At 32.1% G+C, this 27,280-nt stretch overlaps 4 protein-coding genes across 5 annotated transcripts; 3 read left to right on the plus strand and 1 right to left on the minus strand.

The window, feature by feature from the left end:
* Positions 1–3,366: 3,366 nt before the first annotated feature.
* LOC133032922 (DNA polymerase zeta processivity subunit-like) lies at positions 3,367–7,419 on the minus strand. 2 transcript variants are annotated; one of them, XM_061107395.1, is made up of 6 exons: positions 7,282–7,419; positions 5,832–5,956; positions 5,646–5,717; positions 5,341–5,453; positions 3,867–4,056; positions 3,367–3,713 (listed from the first exon to the last, which is right to left on the minus strand). In XM_061107395.1, exons 2-6 carry the CDS (start codon positions 5,860–5,862, stop codon positions 3,526–3,528), a joined length of 594 nt encoding a protein of 197 aa, XP_060963378.1. In that variant the 5' UTR covers positions 5,863–5,956; positions 7,282–7,419; the 3' UTR covers positions 3,367–3,525. The 2 variants fall into 2 exon arrangements, with proteins under 2 accessions (XP_060963378.1, XP_060963377.1); XM_061107394.1 differs by having other exon boundaries at positions 5,832–6,044.
* A 186-nt stretch (positions 7,420–7,605) lies between these two features.
* LOC133032921 (uncharacterized) lies at positions 7,606–9,754 on the plus strand. The gene is made up of 8 exons (XM_061107393.1): positions 7,606–7,848; positions 7,938–7,994; positions 8,082–8,157; positions 8,475–8,554; positions 8,703–8,752; positions 8,830–8,914; positions 9,005–9,103; positions 9,209–9,754. Exons 1-8 carry the CDS (start codon positions 7,606–7,608, stop codon positions 9,464–9,466), a joined length of 948 nt encoding a protein of 315 aa, XP_060963376.1. The 3' UTR covers positions 9,467–9,754.
* A 2,577-nt stretch (positions 9,755–12,331) lies between these two features.
* Positions 12,332–18,127, plus strand: LOC133032926 (uncharacterized). The gene is made up of 13 exons (XM_061107397.1): positions 12,332–12,525; positions 12,683–12,778; positions 12,980–13,057; positions 15,063–15,143; positions 15,224–15,443; positions 15,535–15,593; positions 16,036–16,085; positions 16,178–16,265; positions 16,377–16,634; positions 16,888–16,980; positions 17,129–17,233; positions 17,410–17,526; positions 17,617–18,127. Exons 1-13 carry the CDS (start codon positions 12,460–12,462, stop codon positions 17,686–17,688), a joined length of 1,383 nt encoding a protein of 460 aa, XP_060963380.1. The 5' UTR covers positions 12,332–12,459; the 3' UTR covers positions 17,689–18,127.
* A 1,288-nt stretch (positions 18,128–19,415) lies between these two features.
* LOC133032954 (MADS-box transcription factor 23-like) lies at positions 19,416–20,438 on the plus strand. The gene has a single exon (XM_061107440.1). The coding sequence runs from the start codon at positions 19,728–19,730 to the stop codon at positions 20,196–20,198; it is 471 nt and encodes a 156-aa protein (XP_060963423.1). The 5' UTR covers positions 19,416–19,727; the 3' UTR covers positions 20,199–20,438.
* Positions 20,439–27,280: the final 6,842 nt, after the last annotated feature.

Here is a 27,280-nt window from a genome sequence, read left to right on the forward strand (position 1 = left end):
GGAGGATCTTTTGCTCCTCGAGCCCTGGGAAGGGCCTGCCAGGCTAGCGGTTGGAGCGGAGTGCGAGGGAGCTTGTCCATTTATCCCCGAGGGATTTCCAAAATGAGATGATGCGGGTGCCAAGGCTTGGCCCTGACTATATCCGGGGGTGGCAGAGAACTGTATGCTGCTTATTGGTGGAGCCGCGGTCGGGACAGTACCCGAGGGCGGTGCACCGGGCATGTACCCTGCTATTCCGGTGGGATAGTATCCTCCATAGGCCACTATATGGGCCTCTTCAAGGTTGATATATTTTTGGACTCTCTTCTGGAAGTCCTGAAGGCTAGCAGCCCCCTCTTGTTGTAGTTCGTTCTAGAAGGGAGTCCCTGTACGGATGCCTGCCTGGAGAAGCGCAAGCTGTTGTCCGTCATCAACTTTCTTGGTCTTTGAGGCCTCCTCTCGGAACCTCTTTATATAGTTTTTCAAGGTCTCGGTGGGCAGTTGCTTGATGTTAGTCAAGGCACTGACCTCTAGGTTGACCTTTCTTGCGGCGAAAAACTGTCTCCGAAAGTTGGTCTGTAACTTGTTCCAACATCCCACAGATCCTGGTTCCAGCTTCTTGAACCATTCCTCCGCGGACCCACTCAAAGTAAACGGGAAGCACAGACATTTTGCGTCATTGCTGACTCTCACGACCGTCATGACACGGTTAAACCGCGACAAATGGTTGCTTGGATCGGAGTTCCCGGTATAAGCTGCCATTTCGGGCATCTTAAAGTTCTTGGGGAGCTTCGCCTCGTAGTCATCATCAGGAATTCCTTCTTCTTCCTCAGAGCCCTCAGTTGCTCTTGAGGCTACATCTTCCTCGTTTGGATCTAGAGCATCCTCTAGTGGGCGAGGTTGACGAGTACTTCTAGTCTCCACCATTCTTGTGAAGTGAAGTGTATGTTTGCAATAGCTTTCTTCAGCTCTCAATGAAAGCACCAAAATGTTGACCGAGGTTTTCGGCAACCAATAAAATATTATAAGATTCTAGAGCTGTAAGAAAATTAGAGAAGGATTTTTACGTGGTTGGGGCGTTAATGAGCCTTAGTCCACGAGTCTATGTTATTTATGGATGTATTTAATACAGAGAATGTACTTCATGAGTGTTTTTACTCTTATAAATACAGAGAATGTTCTTGGTGAGTATTTACTCTTCTTGCTCTTATGCAACCCAAGATTCTCGATCCCATTTAATGAGCTTTGAAGGGGTATTTATAGTGTTTTTGGTGGAGTGATCCCCAGAACTATTGTACAAGTGTATCTGTAAGTATCCATAAAGTTGGGCATTCCCAATGAATATACCATGAGTAATGCATGGTCAAATCCCTAGGTGCTGTAGGGCTTTTATGTGGAATGTCCTTATCGTCTTTTGACTGACGTGACTCTTCACAGTGTAGCCGTCGATAGACTTAAATGATCATTACTTTGTAGCTGCTGGTTGGAGGTTGTGCTGTCAGACTTTATTGCGTGTAGCAGTCCCAACACGCTTCCTCCCATGCGGCATTAAATGCGACTTGATTGCTCAGGCGAAGCCTGACACCTCGCGGAGATGCCTTAGTGTTACTTGGGCTTTCGGGAGCATATGGGGTCCCATATGCCTTCTCCGGGAGGCATGTCCCGGATGAGTCCTTATTACATAAGGACTTAGCAAATAGTTTGAATGATAAGTTGTTTGATCCACGTGTCCTTGTCTAGTTGGTCCACGTATATTGGACAAAATCAGGGGCAACACTTAAAATTTTAAAAATTATATTTTTAAAAAAATCATTAAACTAATGTTATCCAGGTTTTCAGAATGATGACGTGTGCAATTTTGAAGCCCAATACCAATTAAGGCAGGCCCAGACATGGGTCCAATTTGGAGTTATCCATTCCTCCTACCAAAAAAAAAAAAAAATCCATATATTAACACTTAAGCAATAGGCCACTTGCTCTGAGCCAATTGGGTATCCCTTATGTATAAGGTTCCCTTAGTCACCATCAATATAACAAAATGATAATTAAATTGGGATTTTGTTTGGATAGCCAAAAGTCATATATTTAAGCCCCCTTCTCATTTCCTCCTGTCCTTATCTGAAGCTCCATTTATTTTTCTATAAAATTTGAAGATTAGCAACTATGAAATCATTTTACTACACATCAAAATCAGAAATAAAAAAGAAATTTCAAATTAACAAGAGATTGGAATAAAATCCATACCACAAAATTGTATTCTATTATATATGTGATCATTATTTTTTTGGGGTGGGGGCTGAGGAAAAATATCCTCTTGAGATTAGTAGCTTTGATGTTCCTTTCTTTAGATACCTGGCCCTTGAGGTAGCTATATGGATTGGATTTAGGGTTTGAGAGATTCAAAAGAGAAATAACTTTAGTGAGAGTGAAAGGTGATGAGAAGTAGGTGAGGATTCATATCAGATTCTAGAGACTCGCACTGAAGTAGAAGAAGGTAGGTAAATTGATCAAGACTAAGTGAATTGTGTTGTAGAAAAACTTGAGTCTTATATAATATAAATATGGGATCAAAAGCAAGAGTGAAATCTAGGGAGAAATTTTTACAAACACTTAATAGTGACTCAGTGCCTTAGCCATAACATGAAATCAACAACTTAATTTTATTAATCCAATAAAAATGTAGTACTTAAAAAAAAAACACTGTAAACTGAGACAAAAGGAAGTGGTTACAGTAAATGGGAGAGAATTTAGAGGAGTCCTCTCCAACTCCATTGCTCTTTACAAGTCTACTCTGTGTGAAATCAATCACCCAGATCAAACCGAACTTGTGAAGAAGCAATATTTATTTATTTACTTTCGAAGCACTCTTGGTGAGGAGCATAAAGAACATGTGGAAATTGATCCTCTAAACCAACTTATTATCCAACTCATTTAAACCAACTAACTTAACTAACTTTCGGTTATGTTAGTTAGTTAGCTGGTGCTATCCTTGTTTGAGTTGGGGCCTATATATAAGTCTAGTCTTTTCATTTTAAAAAGTGAGAACACAAGGTAGAAGAGAGAGAATACGAGAGAGGATTAGAGAGAGTTGCTTAGGGTTCTAAGCTGAGATTTCTGTTCTTGAAGAGGGTCAAGAACAAGGGAGTGTACTCGGGTTGATAGAGAGAAAACTGTGACTGTTTTCTCTGGTGTGTGTCGAGTGCCATCTGAGTTGTGATTGCTCTGGTTATTGTAATTGTATTGCTGCTCTCTTATTCACATATTAATGAAGTTTTGGTGATGTTTCTCTGGAGTATGGCCAGGGATCATGTTGATCTCTAGGACTGGAACCAGGATAAAATCTTGTGTTGTTCTTTGTTTGATTTCGGATTTGATCCATTGTGTTGATTAATTGGTTTGTGTTCATTATTACTGTCAAAGTTGTGAGTTTATTACAAATTTTATGATTGAATCCTCAATGTTATTTCCGCTGGAATTACAACAGAACAAGTCCTCACAAGATTTCTTACAACACATGTAAGAAGTTTTAAGTATAACTGGGGAAGCCTAATTTAGACTTGGATGTTCTAGGTATAACTGTAAAGACAGAGGTTCACTACTCATTGACTTGATTGGAGTTATCAATGGAGGTTGATGCCATTGTTTTGTGTCTGTTGGAATCCATAACCCTGCATCTTTACTTGTACTTTTATCAAGGAGGGATCGGAAATAAGCTGTAATCTCCCACCTGCAATCTGTACACACGCACCAAATTCCAACTTATGTAAACACAAACGAGTGAAATTATTCATTTATGCAAAAGCACCAATATCTGATCAATGCTAAACCCAAGATTGACAAAAGCAGATGAAATTGAATACAATATGCGAAAAAGTAGTAGGCATTACCATGAGAAAGAACATTAGTAAGTGGTTCTGAGACAGAAAGCTTGATCAAAAACGACCTAAGGGAGAACTCCAAGTCGGCTTCTTCAACCTTAGAGCTATAAGACTGGTTCACCACAAGCTTGAAAATAAATCTTTCCACAGGGTTGTTGTCAGCATTGAAGAAGATTACTGCTACTCTTTCAACCAAATCCTAATTCAGAAGAGCATTATTTTAGGGGAATTTCTTGGTAGTTTAAAAGGATAACATTGCCAGAAAAGTAAGAACAATGTAACCAGAAAGCATATACTATGATCTTGTTGAATTTGGTTAAGGCAAATCTTCTCCTAGCCTATGACCAGTTGGTCGAATTGTAAATGAAAAGTATACAGGAATCTTTATTCAATTTTCCCATTCCCCAACATCAGGTAGATGTAATGCTATGTCACTAAAGCAGTAGAAACAAATTGTGGATCAATCAATTTCTGTCTTTTAACTATTCAGTGAAATTGCTAGAATATTGGAAATTCAGATTGAACAGCCTTAGCATGAGGCATGAGCAACACCCCAAAATACTAGTACAAGGTGTCTACTGATTATTTTTTCGTAGAAACCCAAGCAGGATAGCTCAAATGGTCAAGACATGTGGTTTGATCCCACAAGGTCTAAGATTCAAGTTCGTCCTGGATACCTACATAACAATTGCTATAGTTTTCTGGCCCCAAATATTATAGGACTAGGCGGGAATCATTGTTTCAAAAGATATTATTTTTAATAGAGAGGGTTTCTAAAGATTATTATGGGTGTCTAGCAAGTATCATTTGGTGACAAAAGGTGTGAGAAACATCAACTTTAAGTGAAATTCTAGGATCTTGTACAATTCAAATCCCATGGACAACATCTATTCATTTACTCAAAAAAAGTTATGCAACATATGCAAATGCAGAAAAGAAACACATAACTGGTGGGATGCCGATTTCTAAGACCAAATATTAACAAAAAAAACATTCTCAAAATCCAAATGCAAAAAAGAAACACATTTGTGATGAGAGGTCGGTTTGGAGCTTCTAAGACCAAAATCCAAATATAAACAATAAACTTTCTCAAAATGCTAAACATTCATGGACTCCAAAGTGCTTGTGTATGCTTGGTCTATAGTTTTAATCAATGAAAGTTTGTTTTCCTAGTGCACTAACCAATGGCTATGCTGATTGATTATGATCAAAATCTTAATGATTTGCTTCTATTACTATGTTTTCTTCCACAGTTACTGCATATGTAATTTGTGAATCTCTCACATGATTAGTGCAATGTGATGGTTAAACTCAATTTTGAATCAATTTTGCTTACAATTCTTTTCATTGTAGTGTTTCAATTTGTTAAGGACAATTAATAATAATAAATTTTGAGAATAATCTAACTTCACCTCTAAGACTCCAATTATGGATAGTAATATCTAGAAATGAAGTAAACAAAGAACAAAGGACCAAGGCCAACCTTTTCAATGAAAGGAAGAAGTCCCCAAACTGAAGAATGGATATAATCTCTAAGTTCGGGATGGCGAGCTCTTTGAACTACCAAATTCATATACCTCCTTCTTTCAAAAGCACCTTCAAACAAGACCCGAAAAATAGATCATCTGTTATTGAAAAAGCAATTCTATCACTGGGACCACAAGTGCATTGTATGTCAATATTTTCATTGAAGGAAAAAAGAAAAAAAAATCTCATTTTTATCGGTAATATTGAAACACAAATTTTCTTGGCAGCCAAACACTACAAAGAAACAATGTAAAATCAAACCTGAAGGGTAAACTCCTTTAAGGAAAACAACTGAAGTAATTGCAACCTCCAAGAATTCGAGCAGAATCCGAACTGTTCCACATGCATGGCTCCATATTAAAATTAAAATTAAATCACGCAATGAGATAAAACTAAAACTATCCCCACTAAAATAACTAAATAAAAAGAAGGAACATGTTAAGGAACCTTGAGGAGATTGATTATCTTTATGGTCCATGATAATGCAGAATGATTACCCACGATTGAAGATGATAATGGCGACCATAAGATGGAATTGGCCTACTTTGTGGCTGCTGCCTTTAGATTTATAACTACAATATGTGATTATTACAAGATACATCAACAATTGCCCAGATAAGAGTCCTGACGACACTACAATGAATACAAGAACGTCTCCATCTAATTTAAAATAAAAAAAAAAAGAATCAGAGAAATGCATTTATGTGTACATTAGAAGTCTCATTAAAAAGATTCAGAATATAGCAATAAAATATGAAACAATATATTCAAATGACATAAGAGATAACAAATTCATAACTTAAAAACACAGCCCAGCAAGTTTCACTTTCTTCATTTTAACACCCAAAAAGAAACTTGGGATAATGAATAATCAAATAAAAAATCCAACACATAACTATATATAAGATATAACAACTCAAAAAAAAAAAAAAAATGGGTAATGGATATTATCTAGACAGCATTGGCATTATCTTGATCTGAGTTATCATTAGATGCAGGGTGATGCCTATTGCGGCGAGCTCAAGCTTGGGCAGCGGCTTCTTTTGTTGTCATGGGTAATGGATAATTCATGATTTGACTCTTTAGAGTGAGTTATTGGCTATTTGGCTTTCCTCTCTACATCACCACCAAACTTTGGAAAGGTAGTTATGAACAATCCATGCCCCCCAAACCACTAGTGGTACTAGCATTCACCCTCTCAATAAAACTACGAAGAATAACTCGACCCACATCAATGGTTTTTCCTTCCATTATTGCATAAACCAGTTAAATGTGATCCATTTGAATATCAGAGAAATGAGCAGAGGGGTATAAACTGGTGTTGGCAAACTCAAGCTTTGGCAACTCTATTAAGTTGACAAAAGAACAAATTCTCATTGTCATTCCCATTAAAAGTAAACCGGGCTCCCTTAGTAAACACCGTTTGAACAAAATCCAACTAAATAGAGATGATCAAAATTCATTAACTCAAAACGCATCTTCTTCAACTTCAAAAGTAATGGGTACCATTTTCTTTCTTACAAAACATTTACCATCTCTTGACTCCAGAAAGTTAGCATAAAATTCTTGTATCATTTGAGTAGTTGAGTTTAAGAACATTACGGTCATCAAATTTTCACCACCCCCTTTGAACAATATTAGCTCAGATATACCACAGGCTCAAATTATAGATAGGAAACCACATATTGAAGTCATAGCTGCAATTGAAGTTCAAGTAAGCCAATATAACTTGAAACTTACGATTTTCACTCAATTACTTTACATGAGAAAAGCAAACAAACTTGAAATCAAAATAAACTTTCATTTAATTAAAACGAAACTTCTTGCAACTAAATAACCCAAGAACCAAAAAAATGAAAAAATAAAAATCCATAATGAGAAGCATGAAAATACTGACCTGTGTGAGGCTGGGCGTGGTGTTGCAGAGACCAAGGTGAGTGCGTACTGTAGTGAGATGAGGTACTGAGAGAGAGTGAGAAATAAAGGGTTTAATGGTTGAGGGTTATTATTGTAAATTTATTCATTTTGCTCTACGGCCCTTTTACTTTATCCATAACTGCACCCACCCTGATACTTCTCAGGGCAACTGAACACTGTAGACACAAGACCTGTAAAGGAAGCCTTTTTATTTTCCTTCCTTGAACTTCAAGTGCTTGGTCTCAATATTTCAGGGAAGATGGATTAGTTTACTTGGGTTGTTGGGAATTCGCGGGGTGATAGCATGAGTAGGAGTGGGATTATGGTGGGTTTATCTCCCACATTTAGACAAACCAGTTTTCCCTCAATGGGTTTAAAGGGATTTAGCTTCAGGTTTAAGCATTGGGCTTGTAACGGCTATACAAGAATGGTTACCTCTGCTTCTTGCTCTGACCAACTCCAACTCCAACTCCAAGACAAGCAATTAAGTAGTCCGGAACTTGTAGCCTTGGAATATGCTGACCTTAACCTTCCTCTTCCTGACAAGGTCCCTCCTTTATTAAATTATCTCACTCTTTCATATTCATTCATTGCCCACTTCAGTTCTCAATTTTAATTTTCTTTCTATGTATGTAGGAACTGGGTAATGTTAGAATCAGGCAACATGTCAATCCTCTCAAGACCACTTTTTCTGTATGTTCCTTTTTCCTTTTTTTCATTTCTACAACATTTAATACCTAAATTTAGTAGAAATCATATTCATGTTTCTTTTTGGAGTAGGTGCCAGTACAAGTGCCCCATTGGAATCAAGTCTTTAGAGATCCAACATTGCCACTAATGGTGGATATTGGAAGTGGTACCAGCACTTAAAACATCTTTATTTGAAAATGCACAAATGAAATAAAAAACAATGGAGTTTGCAATAGAATACTAGAATTACTTTGTTTGGTATTTTCTTTGCACTATTCAGTTCTTTGTTCGTTATGTTGTAATTTAATTTATCTTTTATGATCAGAATAATTGGTTTTTGTTCTTCCTGCATTCAGTTCAAATCAACTTGCCATTATTCTATTAAAGCAGGAATTACAAAAAGACAACCTTTGCTAATTATCCTAAGTCATAGTTTTTGCAAACCATAAATTGCAGTCATAATCTAAAGGATGAATATTTCAGGTAGCGGCAGATTTCTCATGTGGTTGGGCAAAAAAAATGCTGGTGTAAGAAATTATTTGGGATTGGAAATAAGAGAGAAAGTAAGGAAAAACTCTTTGGTTTAGTTTTATTGTAGTAGAAAGCTTCATCTGTGTAATTTGATAAATCATCTTTGGCCCTTCTCTTCTTATTTTTTTCCTTTCTCTCATCTAAATCATGAGGTATTAATTCACTTGTTTTTTCATACAGCTGGTGAACCGTGCTCAGTACTGGGTTAAGGAGATAAATCTTGATAATGTGTAAGGGTTAATGAATTCATATTAGTTCGTGAAAGGTCTTGTACCAATGAACTGATATTATATATATATAATTACAGACATTTCATCTATGCAAATGCCACAAATTCTTTCAAACAAGTAGTCTCTAACTATCCTGGACCTTTGATGCTGGTTTCAATCCTGGTCAGTGTACCCTCTTCTCCTGTACTTTCTAATACAGTCAGAGGTTAGACAATTCTTTGTTTGGTCATGTTTATTTTCTTTAATGGGCAGTGCCCAGATCCTCATTTTAAGAAAAGACATCATAAGAGGAGGGTGGTGCAAAAGCCATTAGTAGATTCCATAGCTGCAAGTTTAATGGATGGAGGGGAGGTAGATAAACACTTTTCTTCATCTTTTCATGCCATAATCTTGTATTCATTCTTATCTATATTGTTATAATAATAAATATGTGTATGCTGTTTTGTTGGCAATTAGGTGTTGATACAGTCAGATGTGTATGAAGTGGCAGTGGACATGAGGTTTCAATTTGATGGTGAATCAAATACTCTAAAACACATTGATGAAGTAGATTCGAGTGTGTTATGTGATAGTGAGGGATGGCTGTTGAAGAATCCAATGGGGATTAGAACTGAGAGAGAAATACATGCTGAATTTGAAGGTGCAAAAATATATAGAAGGATGTACAGAAAGTGCTTTTATCAACATGAAGCAATATCAAGCTCTTCGATATGATTTCAGTATTATTGACCATTGCAATAACTTCATCATATGACAACAAAAATAGTTGAAAATGTATTTTCAAAGTGTGTACCATTACACTATCCATCCACTGAAAAACTCAAAAGGCAATCAGAAAGAATTATGTTGAGTTTTGGAAAGAATTGTGTACTATTTTTCTTTCTTCCTAACTAGCATTCAGCGGCAATTGTTGTTGAATTGTTGAATATGTACACACAACAAAATTATACAGTAGCAATTTTTCAATCAATCATATTTAGTTATTTTAAGGTTTTCGTTTCACGTGTATTAATGTGTAATGGATTGATGTCAATTAATTTGTAGTTGCTAACGAAGATATCGTATTTATATTTTTGAAAATTTAAGGTCGTATTTTGGAAAGATAGGACCATTAAATAGTATTTTTATTTTATTAAAAAATGTTTTTATGAAAAATCCTAGGATAATTGCAAAATGAAGTTTTCAACATTTTTATATATTTTTTTTTAATTCTATTTACATAAAATGTGGGTTTTTAATGTATTTTTATGTGTATTTTTGTTATTTTGTTATTTTTTTTATTATTTATGTATTATTTTTATGTTATCTTGTTGTTGTTTTGAAGTCGTTTGCTTGTTATTTTTATATAATTTTATAAAGTACTGTAAAAATATAAGGAAAAAAAAAACGTACAAATGTAAAAAATTTACAAAAATCGATGTTATGTAAGTTATTTCATAAATATAAAAATGAGGAAATTACACTTAGTATGGGATTTTAAAAGTTCTTATGATAAATATGGCACATTTAAGTTTGGCCAATTTATATGGTATTTTTTTATTTTTAGGTTTTTGTATGGTATTTGATATGCCATATATATGTAATTAGGTTTCTAAATCCCATATTTACTGTTTTTATTTGTTTAGGAAGTTTTATTTGTCATTGATGCCGGAAAAGTCACCGGAGTTTGCTGCCGGTGCCGGAAAAGTCACCGGAGTAGCGGTCGGTGCCGGAAAAGTCGTCGGAGTTGCTGCCGGCGCCGGAAAATTCGTCGGAATTGGCATTTTCGCCGGAAAAATCACTGAAAAATCACCAAGAAACCGGTTTCTTAAAGTCTAAGAAACCGGTTTCTTGAAGTCTAAGAAACCGGTTTCTTGGTGATTTTTCCGTTGACAATGCCAATTTTGACGACTTTTCTGACGCTAGCAGCTACTCCGGCGACTTTTCCGGCACTGATAGTAAACTTCAGAAAAGTCATTAGAATTGGCATAGTCGCCAGAAAAATTACCAAGAAACTGGTTTCTGGTTTCTTGATGAAGAAACCGGTTTTTTGGTAATTTTTCCGGTAATTTTTCTGACGACAATAGCCTGACGAATTTTCTAGCGTTGGTAGCAACTCTGACGACTAATACACCGACAGCTACTCCGGTGACTTTTTCAGTACCAACAGTAAACTCTAGGAAATTCGTCAAAATTGTCATTGTCACCGGAAAAATTATCGGGCTAATCACCAAGAAACTGGTTTTTTTTCGGTTTCTTGGTAATTTTTTTATATTTTTTTTCTCTATTTGGTTGATTGATGAAACTGGTTTCAATTATTTTCAGTGTATATCATTTTTGTTTTGTTTTCATAATCTTTATTATTGTTGTGTAACAAAATTAGTTCCTTGATGAAGAAACCACTTTCTTGGTGAAGAAACCAGTTTCTTGACGAAAAAACCACTTTCTTGGTGATTTTTCTAATGATTTTGCTGGCGACAATGCCAGTTCTGATGACTTTTTTTACGCCGGCAATAACTCTGGCGATTTTTCCAACACCAGGAACTACTCCGGCAACTTTTTCGGCACCGACATCAAACTCCAGAATAGTCGTCGGACTTGGCATTGTCACTGGTAAAATTACCGAAAAATCACAAGAAACCGGTTTCTAACATCAAGAAACCGGTTTCTTGGTGATTTTTCCAGCGACAATGCTAATTCTGACGACTTTTTCGCGCAGCGGCAACTCCGGCGACTTTTTCGGCACCGGCGGCTACTCCGACGACTTTTCCGGTGCCGACAGTAAACTCCGGTGACTTTTCCAGCACGAGTGACAACTTCGGCAATCACTATAGTTTTATTTGTTTTATTTTTTTTAAAAAAATAAATATGAAGGGAATTTTAATATTTTTTATAGTAATTTAATTAAGTTTTTATTTTTTATGAATTTTAAATTCAGATTTCTTTTTAATGTTTTGTATGGTTTTTTTTAGAAAAAAACCATATTTTTAGTTTGATTGGTTAGATAATGCCATATTTAGTGGTATTTACTTTTTATGCCATATTTATCATAACCTTAATAATTTTTCCCATATTTTTGAAAATAGCCCTATAAAAATTGACAAAAATTTTACATTTTCACGGAACTATTTTTTTAAAATTTCTTTCATTTTTTCTTTACATTTGTATGGATTATTTGTATTTTTTTACAAAAATAAAGAGTTGTCAGTTGTTTTTGAAAAATATCATTTTGATGTTGGTGCTAGTGAAAGCAACATGATTTATTTTACAATAAAACAGTGTTTCTTTTTCATCATTTTGATGCCACATTAAAAACGTGAAAGCAATATACTTTTTCTAATAAAAACAAATAATACCTGTACAAAACATTCCACAGAAATGTAAATTAGAAAAATGTACATAAAAATATAAAATTATCCGTAAAAATATATAAAAAAAAATTGCTTTTACTTTTAGGTGTATAAATTTCTCAAAAAAATAATTATATTATTTTTGTGTATTTGTGAAAAAAATTCATATAATTATTGGGCCTGCCTGACGAACCCAAATTTGATGAGAGGCCCTTTCCTCTGGCTCCTTCCCCAGGTAAATGGCACAAACATAAACATAAGACACTTACAGTGACACAGACCAAAGACCAGACCGGCTTTGTTTGGTTGCTTTGCTCCTTCAATCCAACATTTTCAAAGAACCCCACCAAAACCCTCTCTCTCTCAACAGTCTCTACCATGGATTTTCAGGTGGTGGTCTTAGCAGGGGGCTCCTCAAAGAATCTCGTTCCTCTTGTCTCAAAGGTTTTTCCCTACTCTCTCTTTCCTTTTGATTCCCGAGAATAATTCATTCTCTGAGAAAAACAGAAACGGGAACGGAAAATGCTCACCCACTTTTTTATTCTATAATTCCATTGCGGCTTATTACCTTACGAATCAATCCTTTTCTTCGTGATGGCAGGAGGTTCCGAAAGCGCTGCTTCCGGTGGCGAACCGGCCGGTCCTCTCCTACGTTCTGGAGCTATTGGAACTCAATAATCTCAAGGATCTCATTGTTGTACGATTTTTTTTTTTTTTATTATTTTTCTCAATACAATCTGTTTTCTCTTTTTAATCCCGAGTCTTGTATGTTCTTGTATGCTCCTGACTGAGAAAATGATCAAACAAGTCATGGCTTAGTTGAGGTGGAAATTTCGTATTGTTGTCTATAGCGAATACTCTAAAGTAAGAGTTGATTTTGCTTTGTGCAATCATGTAGGTGGTTGAAGGTGAAGATGCAGCTCTTAAAGTTGGGGGTTGGATATCTGGAGCTTATGTTGATCGTTTACATGTCGAGGTACTTGGTTAACAGGAATTTCTCCTCAATTTTGTTCATGTAGTTATATTAATTTCTACTTTTGACTGAAAAATTTGCTTAAGCTGTGATAAATTAAGAATTATAGTTGATAGTTTATACTTACCCGCAATATTATTTCTGTACATATTGCTGTTATGTTATTAGTTTTAACTAATTAGTTTAGCTTAAGATAACTAATAAATATTTTTTATTTTTGATACTTTCCTAGTTGACCGGCACACGATATTAGTTTGAAAACATCTTCAATTACTTGTCGTAGTTGATAAAATGTGAAGAGTGTCTAGTTTTTCCTTTATTGCTGTTGTTCATAGTTTATGGTGCTTAATTGCATGTTGAAATGATGGTTGCTGCCAAGTGAATAGTTTCTAAAAATCATGAAAAAAGATATATTAGTCTATTGCATTGTTCGATGGGAGGCCCAATGTAATTATTTAAGTGGAAGAAAGTGTGCTGACTAAGATCTGGAGTAGGGAGGTCATGGTAATTATAAAGCTAACACTATATTTGGTAGGAGGGAGAAGTGCATGGATGGGAATGAGAGGTGGGAGGGGATGACAAATCCTTTTGTTTAACAAGAGAGATTAAAGGAGAGAAAGGAGAGGTGAGAAGATAGCAAATCCACTCAAACCTCCAATTCAGAATTCCTCCATTAATGGAAAGATTGGAACTCTCCGTATTCAATTATCGTAAATTACAAAAAACCCTCAACAAATATTATTAAATAATTATGGAGATATATTGTAATTTTATAAATTAATAACATTATCTAATTCTATTCTTCCATCACTCCGTCCTTCTTACCAAACAACATAAAAAGATTATTACTCTCCTCCCCCTCCCTTATATTCTCCATCTTTCATTAACTCTCCATCCATCCTACGCTCCCTCCTTCCTACCAAACACCTAAGCATGAAAAAAGATGCTCTAAAGACTATTTTTATATCACCATTATCATGTTCTTGTCTCCTACCAACTTGTTTGTCCTTAGCTTTTAATTCTTCTTTGTTACTCAAGTATTCAAGCATGCTTAAATTCTCAATCACATAAAAAGTGAAAATCCCAGCAAGACAGCCCACGTAATAGTCCAACATCATTTTCAGCCACCCAAAAATATGAAACCACCAGATTATGAGTTTGCAATCTTGCATTATCAAGATAAAGAAGCTAATTTTTTTTTTTTTTTTGTGTAATGAAAGCTTGTGTCCTCTGTGCTTTCATTTTCTTTGAGACAGTTGCAGTGCCTAGGAAGAAAAGTAGTTATTTAATTCATAGTTGTATCTTTGCAAGTAATTATTTAGCCCTTTCCACTTAAACTTTTCTCACCTAGTCATCTTCATTGAACCAATATTTAGGCAAATCATTATTCTCATTGTAGACAAGAGTTACTGTAACTGTAATCTTCTTTATCTTAGAACAGGGGTGCCTATTTCATTTTCACCAGTTAGCTTTCGTAGTATATAGGGATCTAGAAACTCTTAGCCACTCAAACAATCTGAAATGTTTTGTTTGGGTCTTCAGACCTTAAAATCCATCACAAGATTACTTGCAGTGTTCATTTAATTTGATGTCACCAGCTGAAGTATTTTTATATATTTTAAATTCTGCTTAATTTTGTTTAATCTTCTTTGAGTACCAAACATGGGCTTGGTCTACAACATTCCAGTCCCATCCATATTTCTGCCAAACAAATGGCCTCAAATGATTTGTTCCTGTAATGAGAACTGATTTTTATTGTATCTCATGGTTGGTATCAAAGCTCCCATCTTGCTCTTTCCAGTAGAGTGGGGTTACTATGCATGACTTCTCTTCTTCCTCTGCTATCCGTGTTCATTGAAAGCTGGCTAATACAGTGTTATAAGAACATGGCTCTTGTATGATGATTTGCTATTTTCCACCAATCAACTTTACTAAACATATAGAGGTATCATTATTATTTTTAGTTTAATGGAAACACAGAGCTTAGAAATTTTTCAATATACTGCAGGTTGCTGCAGTCCCAGAGGATGTTGGAACAGCTGGTGCACTTCGGGCAATTTCACACCACCTGACAGCAAATGATATTTTGGTTTGATTCTGTTCCCTATAGTGTTTTGAGTTTTCAATAGTTGGCTTTGTTGTAGCTATTGGCTCTTTTTGCTGTTGCAGGTTGTGAGTGGTGATATTGTTTCTGATGTTCCTCCTGGTGCAGTGGCTGCTGCTCATAGACGCAATGATGCAGTTGTAACTGCAATGCTTTGCTCCACTCCTATTAGTGGACCTCTAGACTCTGCATCTTCTGGAGGAAAGGACAAAGCCAAGAAGCCTGGACGTGTTAATCTGATTGGGTTGGACCCAACTAAACAGTTTTTACTCTACATAGCAACAGGTTATATCTGATCATTATATTTCTTATCTTTTTCTTCTGTAATGATATTAAGTGATTTGTGTCTTAGCTTGTGCCTTTTAATTCTCATTAGGGGCAGAACTTGAGAAGGATATTCGAATCCAAAAGAGCATACTTCGTGCAGTGGGGCAGGTAATGGATTTTAGAACTCATCTAATTATTTTTTATCTATTTTTTTGTTTATTTCCTATTGACTTTTATATATAACTGTTTCCATCTGCTGGAGTTGATGATAATGTGAGATGGTTGGTAGTATTTAGAAACATTTGAGATGCTTTGTTTTTTTCTGCTCAACCTAAATTTGAGTTATTGATTGACTTCTAGTCTTTTAATAATGTTTCCGGAGTGCCAAACGAGACACTTGGCTAGCTAATTTATATGCATCCCTTTTTAAAGCGGCCATGTCTATTACTTTCATTTCTTATAACCCCTTCTAATTCTTAATTGAATGACTTTTTGAAATAAATGTATGCCTGCGTCTGTTGAAAGATTTATGCTGGCATAAGCTGATTTTGATGAGATATTGTAAAATTTGATGTTTCACACATATTTTGTCATTACTCTCTTCTTGTAGATGGAAATTCAGTCAGATCTGATGGATGCTCATTTATATGCATTTAAGAGGTTTTTTTCACTTTCTGCTTTTTTATTTTTAAATCTTGTTTGAATACAAATTGATTGTCACATTCATTGATGAGTTCTTGATTTCCCTCCAGGTCTGTTCTACAGGAAGTTCTAGATCAAAAGGAGACCTTTCATAGTTTAAAGCGAGATGTATTACCTTATCTTGTTCGGAGCCAACTGGTTAGTTCATTTTGTTCGCTGCATGATAAGTTCCTTTTAGTTAGATGATTTCCTTTAAGATCACTGCTAGTTTCATTTATTTATTTTTTTTGTTCTTTTTGTGAGTATTAGAGATCAGAAGTATGGTTAAATGGTGTACCACAGCCAGAAGAAAATGGAAATGAGAAGGTTGGCTCACACAATAACCAACTGGTTCAGTCTCAGATCCTGGCTAATGCATCAAAACCAAGCTTTCACCAACTTTATGCTTTAGGTCCTAATGGCTCTTCCCCTGTCAGGACTCATAAGTGTTGTGTTCACATTGCTGACAGCAGTAAATACTGTGCAAGATTAAATTCCATACAAGCATTCAGTGACATTAATCGAGATGTGAGATTACTGTAAAATCCCTTTTGAACCTCCTCCCCCCCCCCCCCCCCCCCTCTCTCTCTCTCTCTCTCTCTCTCTCTTCTGATGTAATCATTTAACTTGGCTCTGGCTCGGGTTTCTCCCTCTCTCTCTCTCTCTCTCTCTCTCTCTCTCTAACACACACACACACAAATATATATTTTTCTTGACTGCATTTTGGGTTCAAGCAGTTTCTAGTTTCAAATTTCTTTCTGTTTTTCTCTAACTATGTCAGGTCATAGGAGAAAAGATTCATTTGTCTGGGTATTCTTTATCTGCCCATCATAACATAATACATCCTTCAGCAGAGCTTGGGTCGAAAACAACTGTGAGTTCAACACCTATGCAAATATTTGCTTTCAAAATGAATACAAGTCAATGTTAGTATAATGTGTTTGGAAAGTTTAGGTCATTACAACAAAATTTCAAGTTAAGTTCATTATTATTGTACTCATGATCTGTTTGAATGATTTTAGGTGGGACCACAATGTATGTTAGGGGAAGGTTCACAAATGGGTGACAAGTGCAGTGTTAAAAGATCTGTTATTGGCCGTCACTGTCGGATAGGCTCTAATGTGAAGGTACAAGGGTTTCTTGATTATAGAGGTTTAAGGGATAAGCTTAATTTGTTTTCTATATTTCCTATCCTTCATTAGTTTATAAACATGAGGGAATGAATGGTGTTATTTCGATATAATTTCCTAACAACGTGCGACTATAATTTCTGTGTACTTTTCATTTTCTTGAATATGTACAGGTTGTTAACTCAATAGTTATGAATCATGTTACAATCGGAGATGGTTGTTCAATTCAAGGCTCGGTGATATGCAGCAATGTACAACTCCAAGAGCGTGTCATACTAAAAGATTGCCAAGTTAGACTCTCTCTCTCTCTCTCTCTCTCTCTCTCTCTCTGTATTTTATGTAGACTTGCAATAGGTATCTTACATTGCACTGCATTCCAGGTCGGTGCAGGCTTTGTGGTCAGTGCTGGCAGTGAGTTCAAAGCAGAAGCTTTGGCCAAGAAGGAGAAGTGAGAAAATCAGTGAGCATGTGTCCAAAAACAAAATGGCAATCTCAATATTGTGTTTTGCACAAGATTATTATGGTCGGAGAATATTTTTGGTGATTGGTGAGCATAGAGCAAAAGGGAGATGCCAATATATGCTTATGCAAGGTCCAAGAAGGGTTGTCTTGATGAGCATTTCTTTGTTTTTGGTTCTGCTGCACTTGCAATTGTTAAGGGGTTTGTAAGAGTTTGAAGAGTGTAGCTTCAGCTTCATCACAGTTTAATTGTTTACAGTCCACATAATGTTGTTGCATAGAAAATATTTCCTATTCTGGTCTTTGAATGATAGTTTGTTATAATCTGAATTTTTCTTGTACAAACTTAGCTGGAAGTGAGAATTTGTAAGACCATTACAGATGTAAATTTTGTGCCAAATTTGGCTTTGAAAAATGAGCCCTATTTCTTTTTGGTCGGTCTAATTCGCTATAAATAAAAATATATATTAGTTCTAGTAGACCATGTTTAAAGGTATTATTTTTTAGGTAAATTTAAGCTGAAATCTTAAAAAAGACACTCATTTTTCTTAATCTTAGTTCAATTATTGATCTTTATAATAGTTTGTGAATTTATTAAATTTTGATTAATTTAGGTGTTGTTTGGTAATACTTTTATTTTAAAATTTTTTAATCACAAAAATAAAAGTAAAATTTTTGTTTTTAAAATTTTGATTTTAAAAGATAAAAATGTATTGTATAATCACTTTTGTTTTTTAATTTTACAAATAAAAAATAAAAGTGTATTCTGTAAATTTTATTTCCATTTGTTGATTTTATTTAAGTCGAGTCTGATCGGGATGGGGGTGGATCCAAGTCCGGGGTTGGGGTCGGGTTCGGTTTCTAAGGTCTAAGTTGGGGTCAGAGTCCAAAATATTGATTAAAAAAAAAACTGTTTAAAAAATATTGAAAGTGATTTTTTTTTTAAAAGTTTAGATTTTTAATTAAAAAATTAAAAAGTAAAAATAGTTTCATATATATGATTTTAAGAAATACTTTTACTTTTTTAATTTTAAAATAAAAAACTGATTAAAAAAATGTTACTAAACGCACTCTTAATAAAATAATAATAAAATAATGAATTAATTGTACTTCCACGTGCTTTTATTTAAAATACTATTTAAAAAATTAGCAAAAAAAAAAAAAAAATAGAGAATTCTATTATTTTTTCTCTAAATTTTGTATAATTGTAGTTCATATTTTTAATGTTGAGTCTCTCTTTTAGCTAAAAAATATGCTTAGAGTATGGGAGATGCTCATACATTTTAGTACTAATTTTGCACAACTTTTACAGTACTATTGGGGCTATATATTTATGATGAGTAATTATATGGGAACACTTAACTATAAATCAGATATAATTTTGACACACTTATAATTAGTTTTAACATTCTTTTTTTAATATGCTATATTAAATTGGCTTTGTCAAAATAATAATAATAATAATAATAATAATAATAATTTATTTTGGCTTTTTAAAAGTGTGAGCAAGTAATATTTTGCTTACTTTGCGATTAAATAATATCATGTCCATTCAAAAAAAAATTTAATTCTTATTTGAAAGTAATTCTTCTAATTTTTCATATATAAGTTTTTGTTTTGTTTTTTTTTTTTATAAGCTCTTCTAATATATAGGTATAACACTAAATTAAAAAGATAAAAGGGGTCTTTTATGGCATATTTGAAAAATGTGGTCGTATCTTGCAAAAACAGGGACAAATAATCATCCCACTTTCGTTTTCAGACAAATAAATAAAAATCTTAAAAAAAAAAATAAAACAATGACAGCTCAGCTGGCCGTTACAGTAGTAGCAGTACGCAAGTAAAGTAGGGACCCCCAAATCTTGTGTCCAAATCTGTGAGACATTCCAAGAGTCAGTCACCCTAATACCCACCCACTCAAATATATATAATCCCAATCGATCTCCACTATTGCCATACCTCATTCTCACCAAATCTTCCTACGTCAACACTTTCAATTTATTCCTCCTCATTCTCACCGAGTGAAATAAAAATGAAGCGACAATTTCGTATTGAGAAAATCGACGACAAGCAACGAAGATTGGTTTCTTTTTCTAAGAGAAAATCCGGTCTCTTCAATAAGGCCAAACAGCTTTCTCACCTCACCGGCGCTGAAATCGCCGTTATCATCTTGTCCGAGACCGGTCGTCCCTACGTTCAAGCCTTCCCCACTTCTTCTTCCTTCGAGTCTCTCGTAGCTCCTTTCGTCTCATCGTCTCCCTCGACTTCCACTGCCGAAGCCACTCATGAGATGACCTCGTCGACGACAGAAACGGGGACTTCGACTCAAGGTGAAGATGTGTTCAATATTAACGATTCGTTGAGATATTTATTGGAGTTCGACGTTGAGAACTGCAACGACTTGAAAGAGCTTGAGGCACTGAAGAAGAAACTAGAAGAAACGAGAAAGAGGACTGCCGTGGCCTTGGATTTGTCAGTCGCCGAATATCTTCTTTCTGACTAGTACCGATGATGAGAAAGAACTTTAATATTCTTATCAACTTCTGGTATTATTATTCTCTGTTAATTGCTATGATCAAGATTAGAGTTTCTTTTTTTGAGGAAGGGTTTATTTGTTTGTAATTAGTTATATAGCTATGGTGATTTTTCATATACATATAATTAGGTCATTGTAATTAAATATTGCTTGGTCAATTGTAATGGCTGATCATTAATTCCAATATATAAGGAGTAGAAATCCAAATTCAGACTAGTTCTGATTTTAATTTCAGTATTTTGTTCAATTATATATACTAGTTGTTTTTCAGATATTTTTTTACTTAATAAAAATTGGACAAAGGAGAACCGAATACTATGTTTATTTGTTTTTGGTGATTTTATAAATATATATACAAAATTAGGTAATTGTAATTAAATTCGTTTGGTCAATATATCGTAATGTTGATCATTCATTTTTACGGGAACCGAATACTATTCACAGTTCTCTCAGTCAAGGTCATCACTATATAGTGTCTTTTTAATAATTAGCAGCAGATTTAATTATTTTAAAGAGGCCTTATAAGCTGTATTGATTAATATTTAATTCCATGCTCTTATTATTATTAGAAACAATTTTATAATCATTAATTTAAGAATAATTATATCTAAAAATTTCGTTCAATTAATACTTTAAAGGCTATAATTGAAATGGCTGAAAAAGAGGAGAGAGATGAAATTTATCAAAATTACATATTTTGAATCTTTGATATGATGCAGGTTAGAAGTTAATTCTCACTTCCATACTAAAAAGAAGAAAAGAAGAAGTTGATTCTCACTTCTATGAGCCTATTTGTTTCTCAGCAAATGTTTATATATTTTGTGTTTAGTGTGTGTATAAATATATATTTTATGTGTGCATGTTAGTTAGTTTAATTTGCCTATATTGTCTATTGATTGATAAACATTTTCTTGAGGTTTCTTACTTTTAAGCAGGGCCGGCCCTGAAAATATATGGCTTCCACCTCAACCAACTAAGCTATGAATATTTATTTTTTATAAGACACTTAATTTTACTTAAATGAAAACCTAATAATTTTTTTTATTTTTTTATTTTGGGCCCCCGAAAAGTGTGGGCCCTAAGCACGGGCCTAGCCCGCCTACGCCTAGGGCCGGCCCTGCTTTTAAGACTTGGAATTAATTTATAAAAATATTGTGAGCTAGCTAGGATTATTTGAGACAACGACATAATTTTACTATTATTTATTTTAATTCATGAAAAAGTTATATATGTGCATATATAGTTATATACAATATGCATTAATTGTGGAGCTGCATATATGTATATATATATCTATATATTACTAGTAAAAAGCTACGTGCGAGGCACGTATACTAAATTTTATGCTAATTTTTTTCTATGTTATTTGAAAGTTATACAATTAAAAATAAAAGAAAAAATATTGTTAGTTATTATGTGAGATTATTATTATGTGTATAGGAAGAAATCACAAATTAATTAATCTTATAATCTTAACTTTAATCAAATAGGGTTTTAAATATATGAACAATAAATAATCACATAAAAATAAAAAATAATTATTTGAATAAAGAATTCAATATACACAGTTATATATATGAATCCCATTATTCAAAAATAATTATTCAATATATGAACAATAATTTGTCACGCTAACTTCAGTTACCATAATCGGAAAGGTTTAAGTGAACTAAATAATGACTAAGAAGATCTAAATTACAAAATGAAAATAACATGTTTATATGAGTATGATTTTTTTGCAATATGAGCATGATTGATCTAAGAGAAAATAGATAAACCTATAAACATATAAATATATTTAATATTAATTTTGACAAAGAAACAATTCAATTATAAACAATTCTAAATATCAGCTTGACAATTTTAACACACTAATTACTTATTAAATAACCATAATGTATACATCATGATAATTTTATATTATTTGATATCAAATGATAGAGATTATTGAGGTTTTCAACTATGGAAAATACACTATGATAAAAAAGTAATGCTCATTAATTGTATATTTCAAAGAAACTCTAATTTCCATGAATGTCCCTAATAAGATATAAACAATAAAGTTGTAAATTAAAAAAGAAAAAAAATAGCAAAATTTCAGTTAATATAAGAAATAGAACAAATTGAAGATTTATACAATACTGGAATTTGAACTCTTAAAGACCATTAGCGAAGGGGCAAAACTCGTTAGATCCTAGTAGAACACTACCTTAATGGTCTGAACACAAAAATTGTAGAAATCAAAATATGAATAAATTAGTATCATCAACAAAAGGAAAATTAAAAGGAAAGGACTTAATAATTACGTGACAAATAATTATTAATTGAATTAAAAAATTAAAATTATAAGATTAATTCAAATTATTGTTCATATATTGATTCTAGAAAGCGTAAAATTAAGATTATAATATTAATTGAATTAAACTTTTTGATATTAGCAAAATTGTTGCTTTAATTTTTCATCACACTGGAAACATATTGTTTTAGCTCTATTAGACAATCATATTTTCCCTCCTAAAAAGTCATTTTTTTTTATAATTGAAAGATGTGATGTTTGAGTAATTACATGTATCGTGTAATTGAAGATTTGATGTTGAGTCATTTTTTTTGTTTTTATTTAATGATTTTTTTTTTTTTTGAATTTAATGAGATTTATTTTATTTTTATTTTATTATATATAAATAAAAAGTGACCCATGAATTTCTCATAAACCATTCTATTTTAATAATAAACTATTTTATTTTTAATATAAATAAGATGTCACCCATGAATTTCTCATAAACCAAGAATTCGGTTATATAGGCACACTTTATATAGAATAGATATATATTTATGGACAAAATATTTAACGGAATGGTTGTGACTGCGTACGTATATCACATATAAATCAGCAGAAAAGATTCTTTTATTTGATTTTGCAGAGTTTTACCTAATTAGTAATATCTTTTATTTTCTAAAAAAAATATTAACTACCATATTAATTGGTAATTTTAGTCCTTAAAGTAATAATATATATGGACCTTCTTACACGAATTATCTTGTGTAAAATATGATTTGAATGATATAAAACATTTGCTATTTGGAATGGGGAAAATAATATATAAGAGCTATAAAACTAATTTATATAAATACATATTATTTTATGTTATTTGAATTAAATATAGAGATGTAAGAAAGAAAAAATAAACATATAAATTGAGAGCAAAAAAAAAAAATAATTTATATATTTAAACTTTTATTCATTTTTGGCATTTTTGGATTTTTTCTATATTATTTGAACTTTTCATATAGAGCAATGGATACATATTATCTTTAGAATTAGAGCAATGGATTTTCTCAAGATTTATGTGTATAGCATCGTGTTGTAAATTAACAATCGGAAATAATAATTGTTAAAAGAAAAGGAAACAAGAATACAAGATTACCGTTATCATTGAATGCATGTAATGATTATATATTACTACATTACATTTATACATTTATAGTGCATTTATTACAACGAGGCATCATTAATTTATTTACGGTATCCTACTATTTTTATTTGTATTTTATATATATACTAGTTGGGGTCTAACATGCTTCGCACGTGAGCTCGTAGTTCAAATATATTTTTTTAAAAAATTGTAACATATCAATTTTATATCTTGATCTTTTATTTTTTGTTATTTTCTAGAAGTAAATAATAGCTTAATAATAGTAAATTAAGAGTCTGGTTGTTGGGAATTTATAGAGCGGCTAACTATGTTAGATACCACTCAAAATGTTGTATTGTTATTGATACAATTAAATATCATATTCAACATTATTTAATATAAATTATATAATAATTTTTTTCGTTAGATTGATTTAATATAATAATTATTATAGAATATCGTTAACAATTTTTAAGATGTCACCTCATAGTGGTGTTAGATATCATTAGTTCTTAATAGTAATATTTTTAAAAATTATCAAACAATGAATACAAGTTAAAGATTTATGTTGGCTTCGACTATTATTAGCTATATATTTTCTTTAAGAAGAATTTTTTTGTTGTTGTTCTAAAATAAAAGGTACGTTATTCTTAAGTATTTACACATTAGTCTATTCTATTTGAGAGAGTGTCTAAAAAAATACTTTCTAACAATATATATAAATACTAATAAGTTAGTATTAGTACATCAAACTAAATTAGAAATGGGGAATGAAATAAAATATAAACCCAAAATTATTATATTATTATTGTTACATTTTTTTTTTAATTTATAATTAAAATTTGTCTTAAAAGTAATAATTGAATAGTGAAAGGGTATTTTTGTAAATTAATATGTTAGGACTAAAATTATTGACATTTTTATTGTAGTTATAGATATATTTTTTTTATAAAAGCTATAACTACAAGAATTTTCCTATTTAATTACATATTAAATAATAACACTAAAAAATAAACCTTATTTAAGTATTAGAAAATATTGTTATTTAGTTGAGGTGTCCAATACAGTACACACTGTTGTGACACTAAAGAAATTTTATGCCAAATTTAGCTTTAAAAAATGAGCCCTATTTCTATTTGGTCTAATTCACAATAAATAAAAATATAAAAATATATATTTACTTATTTCTAGTAGACCAAGGCATTATTTTTTAGGTAAATTTAACCTGAAATCTTAAAAAAGAGACTCATTTTTCTTAATCTTAGTTCAATCATTGATCTTTATAATAGTTTGTGAATTTATTAAATTTTGATTAAATTGATATAAAATAATGAATAAGTTGTAGTTTCATGTGCTTTTCATTAAAATACTATTAAAAAGTGTATTTTTTAAAAAAAATTGGAAATTCTATCCCTTTTTTATCCACATTTTGTATATATAGTTGTAGTTCATATTTAGTGTTCCCTCTCTTTTAGCTAAAAAAATATGCTTAGAGAGTATGGGAGATGCTCATACATTTTAGTATTAAATTTGCACTACTTTTTGGAGCTATATATTTATAATGACTAATAATATGTGAACACAACTATAAATCACATATAATTTTGGCACACTTATAATTAGTTTTAATATTCTTTTTTTAATATGCTATATTAAATTGGCTTTTTATCAAAATAATAATAATAATAATTTATTTTGGCTTTTTGAAAATAGTGTGAGCAAAGTAATATTTTGCTTTTGGAATTAAATGTACAAATATCATGTCCATTCAAAAAAATTTTAATTCTTATTTGAAAGTAATTCTTCTAATTTTTCATACATAAGTTTTTGTTTTGTTTTTTTTTATAAGCTCTTCTAATATATAGGTATAACACTAAATTAAAAAGATAAAAGGGGTCTTTTATGGCATATTTGAAAAATGTGGTCGTATCTTGCGAAAACAGGGACAAATAATCATCCCACTTTCGTTTTCAGACAAATAAATAAAAATCTTAAAAAAATATAAAAAAAAATGACAGCTCAGCTGGCCGTTACAGTAGTAGCAGTACGCAAGTAAAGTAGGGACCCCCAAATCTTGTGTTTCCCATATCTGTGAGACATTCCACTTAGTCACCCTAATACCCACCCACTCAAATATATATATATATATATATATATGTATATTATCCCAATCGATACTATATATATAATTTTCAAACCCTTATGGTACTTAGAACTGAGTTAATTTACACAACGAGTGATACTTTTTCTTCATTTTTATATTCATCATTATCATATTTTGATACATAGAATTTTTTTTTTTGGACTTTAGAGATCATATATAGTCTCTCTCGTTATCATTTTAATTATGGAATGAGGCCTTGCAGCTCTGGACTTACATTTCCTTGAATAATTTTTCTCATTGGAAATGAATTTTCTTTTTAAAAAAAAAATAAAAAAAATAATATGTATATGTTCTGTGATTGGGAATCATCTTTTATATACAATTAATAACTATAAATGAGATAGCTTTTTTTTTTCCCCTTGAAAACTAAGTAAAATAGTAATACCATGAATAAACTAATTAATGATCATATATGAGTACTATTAATGTAATAAATACATATATATATATATAGTCATGATTACATTCAATACCTTGATTTGAACAATTTCAATAAGATCATGATTCATTATCTCAAACTAATCTAACAATAAAAAATATTAATTAACAATACGAAGTAATATAAGTATTATAATTAGTATTAGTTAGTAGAGAGAGTATTAATATTAATTGAGGAGAAATAAAGAATATCATTGTTAACATTCTGTTAGTATTGATTTAATGTATGTCAGGTAATAAATAGATGATGCGTCATCAAATAAATATGATTATATGAGATATTTAGAATTGATTAGAGCAAAAAATATATATAGTAGTGGACTAGTCTCAGTCTAGCTAGTAGAGATATTTAGAATCCATTAATTAGAGCAAATGCTCAAATTTAAATAATATGAAGCCAAAACTGACTCCAAAAGAGATAATATATGCCAAGATCGAAGCTTTATATATAGGATAACCTTAAGAACTAAAGATGTTCAAATTAACAAGACCCTGAACAGTTCATATATTGTTACGAATAAAAGATAAAACTCCCAAAACAGAAGATAAAAAGGTAATAACCCCAAAAAAAGAAAAAAGTAACTAAAAATATAGCAAAGTTAAAGGAGCTCCTAATTAAACAGACTGAAACCCATGTCATCGTCACTCTCTTCCTTAAATTCAACACTAATTTTCTTTACACACTTAAGTTTCTAGTTTTGAATATATTAATTAATTAGGTTATAGTATTCGGTTTCCCTCCCCTCACTAGTTTTGAATTATTAATAAATTTCTTATCTACAATAAACCTATAAACCACTAAGTTTTGTCCAATTTTTAAGTAAAAAATATCTGAAAAACAATTAGTACAGAATACACTGAAATTAAAATCTCTACTGCTTATATATATTGGAATGAATGATCAACCATTACAATTGACCAAGGAAGATATTATTACAATGACCTAATTATATGTATATGAAAATTACCGTAGTTATATAACTAATTAAAAACAAATTATAAACCCTTCCTCAAAAAAAAAAAAAAAAAAAACC

This window comes from Cannabis sativa, unplaced genomic scaffold, assembly GCF_029168945.1.
Source record: "Cannabis sativa cultivar Pink pepper isolate KNU-18-1 unplaced genomic scaffold, ASM2916894v1 Contig1, whole genome shotgun sequence".
Classification (NCBI taxonomy): Eukaryota; Viridiplantae; Streptophyta; class Magnoliopsida; order Rosales; family Cannabaceae; genus Cannabis; species Cannabis sativa.

Coding starts and splice junctions, on each gene's coding strand:
- LOC133032922 (XM_061107395.1), bottom strand. CDS start 5,862: ATGGACCATAAAGATAATCAATCTCCTCAAG. Junction 5,718..5,831: donor AGATAATCAATCTCCTCAAG/GTTCCTTAACAT, acceptor CATGTGGAACAG/TTCGGATTCTGCTCGAATTC. Junction 4,057..5,340: donor TTCTTCCTTTCATTGAAAAG/GTTGGCCTTGGT, acceptor CTTCTGAATTAG/GATTTGGTTGAAAGAGTAGC.
- LOC133032921 (XM_061107393.1), top strand. CDS start 7,606: ATGAGTAGGAGTGGGATTATGGTGGGTTTATCTCCCACATTTAGACAA. Junction 7,849..7,937: donor ACCTTCCTCTTCCTGACAAG/GTCCCTCCTTTA, acceptor CTATGTATGTAG/GAACTGGGTAATGTTAGAAT. Junction 7,995..8,081: donor CTCTCAAGACCACTTTTTCT/GTATGTTCCTTT, acceptor TTTTTGGAGTAG/GTGCCAGTACAAGTGCCCCA.
- LOC133032926 (XM_061107397.1), top strand. CDS start 12,460: ATGGATTTTCAGGTGGTGGTCTTAGCAGGGGGCTCCTCAAAGAATCTC. Junction 13,058..15,062: donor TTGATCGTTTACATGTCGAG/GTACTTGGTTAA, acceptor AATATACTGCAG/GTTGCTGCAGTCCCAGAGGA. Junction 15,594..16,035: donor TACTTCGTGCAGTGGGGCAG/GTAATGGATTTT, acceptor CTCTTCTTGTAG/ATGGAAATTCAGTCAGATCT.
- LOC133032954 (XM_061107440.1), top strand. CDS start 19,728: ATGAAGCGACAATTTCGTATTGAGAAAATCGACGACAAGCAACGAAGA.